The following is a 12,174-nucleotide window of genomic DNA, read 5'->3' on the forward strand; positions in this document are numbered from 1 at the left end:
GATTCACAAAGCACTGAATGCTATATTGTAGCTGAATAGACAACATCTGGTCACAGGGTCCTCTTGTATTGCCCGCAGCAACCTCACCAGTGCTGGTGCATGTTGATAAACTTACATCAACACTCACGGTTCATGTAGAGGTCACGTTCCTTCCTACATTCTCCATGGCTTCCATGGATCTTTACCATAGCTGGGCTGTGCAGACAAGAGGGTCGTGGTAAAGACTGATCCAATATTGTCAGCTGTCCATGTCTGCATTCCTCTGTTATGTAATTTTCCTCAGTATGGGATAAATGTTTATCAGTCTCTGCTCACCCAAACTCAGTGGATATTACTATGACAGCTAATTTAAGTAAATGTGTGTATTAGTGTGAATGTATGTGTGTTACATGTCAGTGTTTGTGAGAGTGCCTTGTGTGGGTGTGTATTGGTTTTTGTTCACATAAGTTTGTGACTGTCTGGGCAGATGTGTGCGTGCGTGTGCCTGAGTGTGAGTCGGTGTTGTGCAGTACAGCTCATACGTGAGTGTGTGTGTGTGTGTGTGTGTGTATGTGTGTGCCATGTGTTTCTCTGTTTGTGTCAAACTAATGTGCAGAGCAGACAGCAGAAAATATGATCAAAGCTTCATCCAACAGAAAACTGAATATAAATGTCAAGCATGACTGCAGTTTAGTTACTTCTAGTGCATGAATGGATAAAGAATCATGCAACCGCTGTTTAATCTCTCTTGATAAATAGTTGAATCTTTCTAGAGCTCTGTGCCCTAAGCAGCAGTCCTGCATGGCAGTTGAAGCACCTATGCTCTCACTGTGGATTAGAAATTCAATTCCTCTGCTGTTTATGCTTTCAGTGTTCCCCCTCCTACTCTTTGTCTAATTCAGTTTCTCTCATTTTTTCTTTCATTCTTTATTCATGATCTCTTGGATATTACAGGCTTTGGTAAGCTTGCTTTCTTTTCCCCCTGTGCTAAAGTAATATTCTCTGTTTAAAAAAATTCTTTCAAATGTTCAATTAAACTACTAAAGTAAATCTGCGTGTGGTAGTCAATCTGTTCTACATTTAATTAAATATTTCTACTCCTTAACACATAGTTTAAAGCTGTGTCTAAATCCCCCCAAAATACAGCATAAAAGTCCGGATAGGTAAAATGGGTTGGTGAATTCATCTCTTTTTTATTGTCCTCTTCTTCCATCAGACCCTAACTGCTCGAAAGGCAGGCATCTCGTTCGCTCTGGTGAACAGGTCCACCCTGAATAACGAGGAACTGGTGAGTACATGGAAGTCATTATGTGGTTATTGCGATGTGTGGCTATTATGTACTATTAATGGAACATGGAAGGCTTTACAGGGACAAAGGGTGCTAGATCCACCTCATGACTATTTTGGGGGGGGCTGTATTTCGAAAGTCTGGTACTGAAATGCTTAGAAACTTTTAGAGCTGTGCTGTGTGCTGCAGCCATTGTACTTCAGGGTGCTGGGTCATGTTGGCAGGAACACGGAGTTCCAAAATGTGAGGATTACATTACTAGGCCACTTTACTTCTTACATGTAGATATAGCATACTGTGATCTGTCTGCGTGCTGGTCTGTCTGTCTACAAATAGACAGCTTTAGTTTAAAGAATTGGTCTTTGTGACCAGCTACTATGTGGCCAAGTTCAGAAATTAAGCAGTGGTCCTACTATTTTATTTTGACTATTAATAATGAGCACTGCATATTGAGGATGACTGAGATCTAAAGAAAGGGCAAAATGTCTCAGTTGATGGTGTGAGACACTTTTGTGACCTCTAAAGCTCTCTCTGCATTAATGGATTGCAATTCTTCCCTCCCAGAGGGAAGACAGCGTAACAGGAGGCAAACAGCAGGAGAAAGCAGCTTCTCAGCAAGACAAACAAGCAGACAATTTCACATCCGTTGATGTGCAACAAGGGGATGCCTAAGCCTACAAGATTACTGGATTCAAATGCGCTCTGTATACATATTGCTCAAAGATTTAATCTTTTCAAAAGGTCCTAAATGCAGCTCTCAGTTCGTGCACACTGATTGTGCACATGCTTGTGTCGCTCATAAGTTTCACACGCTTGACTTGTTCCTCTTGGTCCACATGGCCAGTTTCCCTATGGTGACAGGGGTCTTGATTGCTTACTAATAACCATGGATCGTTTTAAAGGAGCTTTAGGGATGAACAACTCATGACCTAGATGAAGGAGAAATGATGTGAATGATGCAGCATCCTAATTGGTGTACAGAGAGCTGATTCTTGAATAACTTTGTGCTGTGGTGTGAAGACTTTAGGGGTTCGAAGAGCTGTATGCTGATTAGGAGCAAACTGGTCTTAATATTGGTCAGGGGGAGCTGACTTCTGAGCAGAGCTGTAGATTGTGTGGTCTTAGAAAGTAGGACGAGCAGATGTCAGAGTTTTATCTGCTGCATTAAGTCCAGGAGAGTGCTTCCCTGTGAAAACTCTGAGAGCACTCAGTAAACAACCATATGCTATTTAAGTGAGGAGAATGGACTAGTAAAGGAAGGGTGAGAAATTGACAGGAATTAAGAGAGAATGAGAGAAGATCAGGGCAAAAAGGGATTTGTCATTTTGACCCTGGGGCTGTGATGTCACTGCGCAGGCAGCCGTGGTGAACAAACTGCCTTCCCTGGAGAAATGTTTCACTCTACTCATAGTGCTTACTTCTTCCATCCTCTCATTGTTTCTCTGGACTACGCCTTCCAGTTTTGTTTTGTTTTTAATACAATGCAATTTTTTGTGACTCATTTTATTTTAAGAACATATAGACTTCCCTATCTCCCTATGCTGTCTCTTTCTGTGTCGTGTTTCCCATGCATCTGCTTTTTAGAGCAGAAAGAAACATTATGTGTGGGCCGGCTAACTGCCTGCGTGTCCGCTCAATGTTCTGAGCTGCATGTGATCGCAGCACTCAAGCCTTTTAACGGTGACTGTCAACATAAAGTGAGGCCATGCTTACCTGCTGAGACAAGGCAGGGACTTTTACAAAGGAGGAAGGAAGCTACGATCTGACACGTTTCAAAGAGTACCTGGAAATGAGATGTGATGTGTTGCTTAAGTCAGTTCAGATATAATCCGGGAGGTCGTTAGCAGCAAAATATGCTCTATTGATTTTAAAATGCTTGCTTGTGATTTTGATCCAAATGATTTTATGCAGTTTTTCAAATCTAGCCCGACATAAACTTCAAAATGCTTGCAATTGTCTAAAATGTATTTGCGCTTAAAAAAAATAAAAAGCCTTGTCAGAGGGGAGACAATAGACTGGTTAGTGCAAGAGATTAGCGATGTAGAAGGCTGAAACAGCATGAGCAGGATGGCTGTGTCAATGAAGTGGTTGACAAGGACAATAGGTGGTGAAATTGAAAAGGAGGGGTGAAAGGAGGAGCTGAGATTAGATTCCTCTCTGTCATGTTGCTCTCAGGCACAGACACAGGCTGCCAATCAATCCAGTAGAGTCTTGCACAAAATCACCAGGGTTACCTCACAGTTTAACACTTGGGACTCACACATGCAACACTCTGCTCACATCTGCTGCACTGTGTGATGTGTGGCAGAGGAAGGAACAGAGAGTGATAGTGGAACCAGTAATAAAATATTACTTGTGTAATGGCCAAAGAAACAGACAAACTGAGTTTTGCACATTTTCACTGCGACTCAAAGCATTTGCTCTGTGGTTAAATTAGAAAAATAAATCAATTATTTGCCAGCTAAGTGGGTTCACTGAGAAAAACCGTTAGTGAGATGTCTCTGAAAGAAATTTTGATTCACTCATATCCTGCGGGCTCTGCCAGTATTAGGCAGTTCAGTATTAAATTTAGCGAAGAGCAGCCTTCTGGGTGTGGCCATAGTGGAGGCTGTGCGTAGGTCGTGGATAAATCTCAGACATCTGCTTCATCTCATCATCCTCAGATTAAAAGGGAAATCTCTCTGTCTCCAACTATGTTTCATTAGAGGTCCTCCAGGGTTCAGCAGCCTCTGTGTTGTATCAGCAAAGTTTCACAATGTTAGATAACCGTGTTGTCCTGTCATCTGGTGTCATTTAATCATCTCAGCAAGTGTGTGTGTGTGTGTTTCCGGCTGAATGTGTGTCAGCAGGCAGTGCAGCAGTCTCGGTAAAGTGCAGAGCTACCATTCAGGTGTTAAAGCACATTGTCAACACACTGGAGGCTGACAGCAGTGGGAGGGGTGGAGAAGAAGGGGTGAGGAGTGGAGCGCAGTAGAGGTGGTGAACAAGTACCTCTTGAAGATTTATTTAACTGCAATACATCTCATACTCTTTCTCTCTCTCTCGTTCCCTCTCTTTCTCTGTCTCTCTCTCTCTCTCCCTCTCAATCTGGATAATGCTCACTTTTAAGAACCTTATTTACAGCATTCATTGATTCTGCCTTCAAAAATTGGCAAGGCCTTGCTAGTTTTCTAGTCCTTGTGCATAGCAAGGCTGCTGCAGTAAAGCATTCGATTTGAAGAGGCTTCTGTTACACACCAATCAGTCCAGGCAGGTGTCTTGTAGAATTTAGTATTTGGTTTAGAAACACTTTAGCCAGGAGAAAACTCAATGGAAACAAGGCCTGTGGGCTAAGGATGCTGTTAATTTAAGCTTAATGAGATCTAAGACTGATTTATTATAGCTGACAAAGGGAAGGAACTTTGTCCAAGAAAAAAGAAACAAAAAAATTGCTGCAGTACCAAATGAGAGTGCTTTTTAGTCAAGTTATGTAATTGCCAAGATTAACGCAGACACGTGTTGTAAATTTCACCCAGCCTTGAATGCACCTTAGTTTACTCAGACGTTTTTCTAATTTCAGACGGTTGCATTCCCACAGCAGTTGCAAAAGTATTACTCTTCCTTTAGTACTGATCTAAAGTTGTAGGGAACACCTGAAAAGCAATTTGAGTACAAACTTGTTTTTATTAACTTTTGAAGTTGTTATGAAATCTCATTTTCTCAGGCCTATAGTGCCACGAGAGTTTAACAACAGCAGCAGCATCTCTTTCGATCCACTCAGCCCCCGCATCTTTTCCGTCATTGTCTTTATACCTTTATTATTTCTCATATTTTTAAAAATTCCCCTTCTTTCTTTCTTTTGTTCTTTCTTTCAGAAACTACATGTCTTCAAGAAAACCTTGCAGGCACTGATCTACCCAATTTCATCCACAACACCCCATAATTTCGAGGTGTGGACAGCAACTGCACCCACCTACTGCCATGAGTGTGAGGGTCTGCTGTGGGGCATCGCCCGGCAGGGGATGCGCTGCTCTGAGTGTGGGGTTAAATGCCATGAGAAGTGCCAGGACCTGCTCAATGCAGATTGTTTACAAAGTAAGGAAGTACCTTCATTTATATACTGACACTAAGCTGCTTTATATTTTACATTCAATAATTCATTAATGCAACATATCTTGGCATTTTTAGTATACTTGCTCATGGGTGTTTGTTGATTTATCATTCATAATTAACATGATTCAAATGTTTTTTGGCTAATAAACAAGGAGTAGATTAATTACTACAGTGTGCAGCAGCCAGAAACATATTTCTTCTGAAAATCTGGTCAGTGCACACATTATTTTTGGTGTAATTATTTTCTCTCCCCAGTTTTCTAAATATCACCAGTAAGCTGAGAGCCTAAAGTATTAGTGAATGGTGTTAAAATGGTTTGTTAAATGCATGTTACATATGTCCTTGTACTCATAGCTACATGGCACATTTACAGTGCTCTGTCAGTCACTGGCACTCATTACGATCTCCAGTCAGGTTTTTCAATCAGCAACAGCCCTGTTGTGACCGTGTAGACTAATTTGAACAATGCGACATGGAAGCTCCAGGATGATCCGCACGGCAATCCTCACTCACTCTAAGTGGATTAGCGACACCCTGCCTGTTACAAAACTCAATGTTTTATAACACGTTCATACTAGCATAACAGTGTTTTATAGTTCATAGTTTTATATGATTCATCTTTATCACATTCATCTGCACATGAATGCGCTGCTGATATGCAGTGTGATACTGGGATCAGATATAGAAAATTAACCGGTACAACTTCCTCTTTTGTCCTGCAGACACATAAAAATAATACACACACACGTGCACACGCACGCACACACACTCCATCATTATTACATAAATTACTGATTTGGCTTTGCCATAAATGCTCAGAATCAAATGTGCAAACTTTACTCTTCATGCACACTTAGAGGTGCTGATTTTAGAGAAGATGCTAATGGCTCGGTCACACTAGAGTAAAAATAGGACAGCAGCATCTTTGCAACTAGAGAAAAACTGATGGTTGCCCAGCAATTGCATTGAGTTTTTTCATATTCAGCAATTGATTGCAAGTTGCTGTGCGACCAGCTATCAATCACTTTTGCAGTGTGATTGCGCAAGTTGTCTTGTGGGAGGTAGCCTGTCTCCCAACAAGTGGGCTCAGACTGAATGTAAATAATTGCAGTCTAATTTCTAAACACTGATATATTGCCAACACATTGCAATCAATCTGAGCCAATGAATGAAACTCGTCCGTGACATGGATCTTTGCAGTAAGGGATTTGGCTCAACTTTGTGGCTGTAGATGGCAAAAAAATTGCAATTTTTGCTCATTTACTGCAGTTAATTGCCATCTTATCATAAGCAGATAGCATATAATTGCTAACTTGACCCAATTCAATTGCAAACTGAGGGCAGACCGACTGTATCGTATTACCATTCTAACATTTTGACGTACCAAAACGGCTTTGCAGATGGCGACCGACTGCCCATGCCACAGACTCCAACCATTGTTTTCCGTAGTGTGACTGTAGCAAGCCTAGTGCTCAATATTTATACATAGAGTATGCAAACTACTTAGTTTTTTTTTTTAGGGGCAGTGGAGAAGAGCTCCAAGCATGGGGCAGAAGATAAAACCCAGAATATCATCATGGCTATGAAGGAACGCATGAAGATAAGGGAGAAGAACTGCCCTGAAGTATTTGAAGTGATCCAGGAGATGTTCCATATCTCCAAAGAGGACTTCAGCAGCCATCTGAAAACAGCCAAGCAGGCTGTGTTGGAAGGGACCTCTAAGTGGTCAGCCAAAATCAGCATAACAGGTTAGCCCAATTTCTCATTATACCAGAAAGTTCATCGTCCACGAAAATGTCAAAAATGGGTCATAGCATACCAGCAATGATATGGATTTTTTTTTTTATTTCTCTCTCATTTACACATTAGTCATCAGTTAGCAGATGACTGATAATTGCTTCTCAGTCAGTAATATCTGCTATGAGTGACCCTTGACTCAAAAAGCAATTCAAAAAAACTGTCAGAGGCCTTGTCAAATGACAAGCAATGTTATATTAACGAGTTTCACCTCATTAATAATCTCTCTGACACCAGACCACAAGCAGAAACACATATTTATTCATCTGCAGAGAAATTGTAGATGAATAAATGTGTGAGAAAGAGAAAGAAATTGATCTAGTAGTTTGAGGAGAGATAATTTGCTTTTAATACCATGAGAGTTATTACTGGAGATAATATAATAAATAATTTTTCCGGTCATCTTCTAGATGACTGTGAAAGAATTCTTGCAATCATCCACTGTCTAATTGATTTGTGTAACACGGAAGGAAGCTATGTATTTTTGATAATGCTTGATTTTTGTATCTAGTGCTGATAAAAACAAGAAAAAGTTATCAGGTTTGCCATGATGCTTCCCAAATGTTAAATGATGGCGCATTAAGTACAAAGCATCAGAGATGTTGTAATAAAGAGGCTATAATGACTTATTATTACAGTTGAACAGTAATTTCTGCAACTGAAAGAGAGCTTTATGTCTTTTTCACGACCATGGTAATCGCTTTTACAGCTATACTGACACAACTTTGCAGAATATACTTTGAAAATGAGACCCCCAAAAGCAGCACCTCAAGCTTTCTCAGATATGCCAGTCAAAAACGTCTTGCCTCGGAGTGCCATTTGACAGCATTTTACTACATATTCAGATGAAAAACATTTATTCTGCTGAGGTGATGGGGTAAGGTGTAGGGGATGGAGGATCTGGGCTCGCGGGTGGATTATCAGTTCCACAGGTTACATAGTAGTTAGGTGTGTCAGATGGAACAGTTTCTCCCTTTTGGTGCCCTAAATGCAAACGTAATATGATCTAGTTATATTTTTTCTTACCTAACTTCCTGTTTTTTGTTTCTTTTGTTAAACAAAACTAACCAGCTGAACTAAACATTTTTTTTGTTCATATTTAATTATGGGTGTCTTTGCCTCTGATTGTAAAACCTCAGCTGTGTTCTGTTGTTTATATGGTCTGTCCTGCAACACGCACACACATAAAAAAATAAAATCAATAAAGCCATAGGCATGAAATATAAAGATCTGCTGTTAAAATATTTATCTTCTCTGAAGGTAGTTCTAGATGACCATGTTATGGTTTATATCGTTTTGCAGAGTGAATCTGGGACATGCATCTAATTTCTGGGATTAAACATTTCTCCCATGTATGTTAACTGGCTTCTGAAAGAAGGTCAGAAAGTTATATTTGTAATGTGGCCGCGGACAGCGATCCATCTCTGAGGCCACTGTGCCAGGTCCAGCTCATTTATTGCCCATCTTGCATTTCTCACAGTGTCAATACAGCAGAGAGAAATAGCAACAGAGAAGGTGAGGTGACAAATGGAGATGTAGGGAAAAACAGGCAGAGGACTGGGAGAGCAGAAAAGGAGAAAAAATAAGAGTGAAAGAGACGTGACAAAGACCCATGGTTACCTCAGTTGATTTTCTGGGGGAATTATTGAATACTCCATTTTAGAATGTAAGCAATATGTTTTTATTTATTTACTCTATCAGTCATTAGATAAAAACAGACTGGGATTAACTGTGCAGCACAGACAGTGAGCATGGGGTGTTCTGTGTTTGTTGAATGTGCACAGTAAATTTGAACCTTTGTCACCCATAAACTAATTTTACATTTGAAAATCTGAAGCACCCTCTTTCAAACAAGTTATCCTTCTTTATCTATATTTTTTATATTATTTCATAGCAATGTTGTTTTGAGATGATGTTTCTTATGAAGCAGATATGCAACCAGACTCCTCTGTTCAGTATCGGTTCCTCATACTAAAAACACAGCATTTTATGCTACAGTGTTAGTCAAGCATGCAGCATGGGAATCTTATTTCTCTGTTGAAGAGCTTCACAACAATTAATTGGTTTCTGAGATCATCAAATTCTCATGAAATGTAACAATTCTCAGAGTAATTTCTCATGTTTACTGTTAAACAGGAGTGTGCATAAAAAACAGAAATGCAGACTAGGTTTAAATTAGTTTTTGTGTATACTTGAGAAAATTTTAACCCAGACAGCCGCATGGGATTTACAGACAGGATTCAATAGAATTTAAGTTTTATAAACAGATTTTGTTGTGGGATAAAATTCTGCGAAACACCTAATTTGCCTCTGGTTTATTCTGTTTAACAGAGGGAAGTAGCAAGAAATAAAAAGCTGGCTTTCACAGACAGAGCTAAGATATTAGAAGTGTTCAGATGAGGGTAGTGACACTCTTTTATGGCAATCTTTCATCAGAGGGATTTGCGGTCCATTTGTTATTGTTTGTGAAATATACAGAAGTAACACGGCGAGTGGCGAATTTAAAACGCTGCTTATGATGTAAAAAATGTTTTATAGCAGCAGCATGTCATGTCTGGGCTTGAATTCTTATATAAAAAGGTGTGAGGGCAGTGGGTTTACTTGCCATTGGGTAATTTTAACAAATGCTTTATCTTAAGCATACATGTGACCCTTTAAGCATATGTCAGTTTCTCAGACCTCTTCTTTACTACAAGATGCCCTGAATTCTGAGTACCCCCAAAGCAAGCATGCAGGCTGTGACTCCCCAAACCTCTTCTATCCTGCCTACCAGCTCATGTCAGCATTGAGCTGAAGGATATATATGTACCCTGAATTATTTAGACTGTCACTTATGCATATTTAATGCTGCAGTGTCCTTTTTCCCTTTCATGGCACGGTGAAATACTACTGTCTCTCCTCTGCACCTTCCTCTGTGTGTGGAAGTAAGATTCAGAATCAATGAGTTTTCTCTGAAACCCAGCAGTGGGCATAAACACAGAGGTGGAAACCTCATATAGCCTAGATGTAGGAAGGGATAATCCATAGACAACACATACAAAAAACAATGAATAAGGGTTGTTGTCAAGGAGCCAGAGAGCTGCTTTGTTGCATTGGCTATTGCAAGCTGAGTGTGGCAAAACAAGCAATTTCTTTAGTTGGGATGTGAGAAACGTGCAGCTTCTCGGGCACACTCTGAAGCAGGTTCTCAGCGCCTAAAAGAATGACATATTAAATATGCTTAATTTGAGTGATAACTTAAAAAATTGTTTTAGAAACACACCATGCTAAATACAATGCTGCTTTAGAGGGCATATTGAAGCAGTACTATTTAGGCCAGAGAAGTCAAACATTCAAAACGATGTCATATTTACAGCTTGTAGTACTTAAATGACCCAGCACTGATTTCCAGTTATCTCCTGTCTCCAGTTATGAGTGCGCAGGGTTTACAGGCCAAGGATAAAACGGGCTCCAGCGACCCTTATGTAACCGTCCAGGTGGGCAAGACCAAACGCAGGACGAAGACCATCTTTGGAAACCTCAATCCAGTCTGGGATGAGAAGTTTAACTTGTGAGTTCTCTCGATAAATTTGACCTCTGCCTGACCAGATAATCCTCGGTGAGATTAAGAATGATCTGTTCAAGGGAAGTCTTAAGACATCTTAACAAGGCAAATAACACAGGTCATAACCCTGCTGATTCAACAATGAAATGAATTAAAGCTTTACTGCTTTAGTTGCATGCGATTATCATTTTTCTCCATTTCGCTTATAGTCTAGAATATAGTCTATTCTCTTAGGTCTGCTAGCTAGCTGGCTTGACAAGCCCAAGCAGAAAAAATGAGTGGTGGTTTAACCTTTTTGTTAAGGCAGGTTTCCATCATAGCCCATGAAAGATGGCATTCGAACCATCACTTGAAGTAAACTCTTATTCTGTCCAAAATCAACTGATAGCATATCATGTCCATTAGATCCTGAAACGGATAAGAAATTAAGAAAATTGATGGAAATTAGATCTTTACCTTTTAAACTTGAATCATTTAAATACAATAATCAAGAAGTGCTTTCCCAGTAGGTCTGACATTATTCCATAATGATAGATGGAGGATGTGGATGTCAAAGTAAAATGCATTTTGTTGTTATAAGTGTAGTCTTATTGCATCGCTTTGGTCACCTCTCTTCCTTTCAGTTTACTTTATATTCCGAATTATGTCCACGCAAAAACATATAGCTGTTAAAATATATCACTAATCTAAAACCAAGTAAATTGTAATGAAAAGTTAAACCAGCTTTCAGGAAAATATTTTGAACCTAAACTTTATTCCCAAATCGATAGTTTAGAAATTACAAACACCTGGCTCTTTTATAAACCCTGTGGGATGCTTGCCGTCTTTACCTTAATTAACTATCTTTCATTTAGATGAGTACCAGACTTGAAAAAAACTAAAGTATAAAAAGGAAAGTGGATTTCTTCCACTTAGTAGCTGCAAATCTTAAACATAGGATATGACATTAGTTTTTCACTAGTGCTGTGCAGATACAAGGCTTCCCACGATTATTGCAGTGAAAAGTAATAATAGTAAGTGCACCCCAAACTGATTTGTAAATACTCATTATGCAGTTAATAATCAGATAATTAGATATTTAGCCTTTCTAGATGTCTCTGTTAAAACTAATAGAAAAACTACATGCACATATAATTTGACCTAAGTTTGGCCCCAGTCCACAAAGCTTCAGCAAAGCAGTGCATATTTATTTCTTTTCCTTTTTTCTTTTCAGTTTAGCTTTAATAATCCTCTGTTTGTAGATAGGGTACTGTTAAAGGATCACAGAGGGTTTTTCATGTTGACTTAGAGCATGGCATTTTTCATTTCTACTAACACTAAATTTTCCGGTGTTTTTTTTTTTTTTGCAGTCTTTGCCTGTAATACTCATGTGTTCCTCTTTTCATGTAAAATTAAGTGTTTTTTTTTCTAATGATTCTGTTTTGGACTGCTTAGTGGTCATGATATTAAATATACTTATAATAATCATAATAAC

General features: G+C 39.3%; 1 protein-coding gene across 1 annotated transcript in view; it reads left to right on the forward strand.

Moving 5' to 3' along the window:
• unc13c (unc-13 homolog C (C. elegans)) overlaps nt 1–12,174 on the forward strand; it is a 117,653-nt gene that overhangs the window by 26,505 nt on the left and 78,974 nt on the right. The window contains exons 6-9 of the mRNA XM_080885900.1: nt 1,196–1,267; nt 5,122–5,341; nt 6,880–7,107; nt 10,565–10,706. Coding sequence (XP_080742026.1) covers nt 1,196–1,267; nt 5,122–5,341; nt 6,880–7,107; nt 10,565–10,706 — 662 coding nt within the window. The remainder of the gene's footprint in view (nt 1–1,195; nt 1,268–5,121; nt 5,342–6,879; nt 7,108–10,564; nt 10,707–12,174) is intronic.

This window comes from Rhamphochromis sp. 'chilingali', assembly GCF_963969265.1.
Source record: "Rhamphochromis sp. 'chilingali' genome assembly, chromosome: 6".
Classification (NCBI taxonomy): domain Eukaryota; kingdom Metazoa; phylum Chordata; class Actinopteri; order Cichliformes; family Cichlidae; genus Rhamphochromis; species Rhamphochromis sp. 'chilingali'.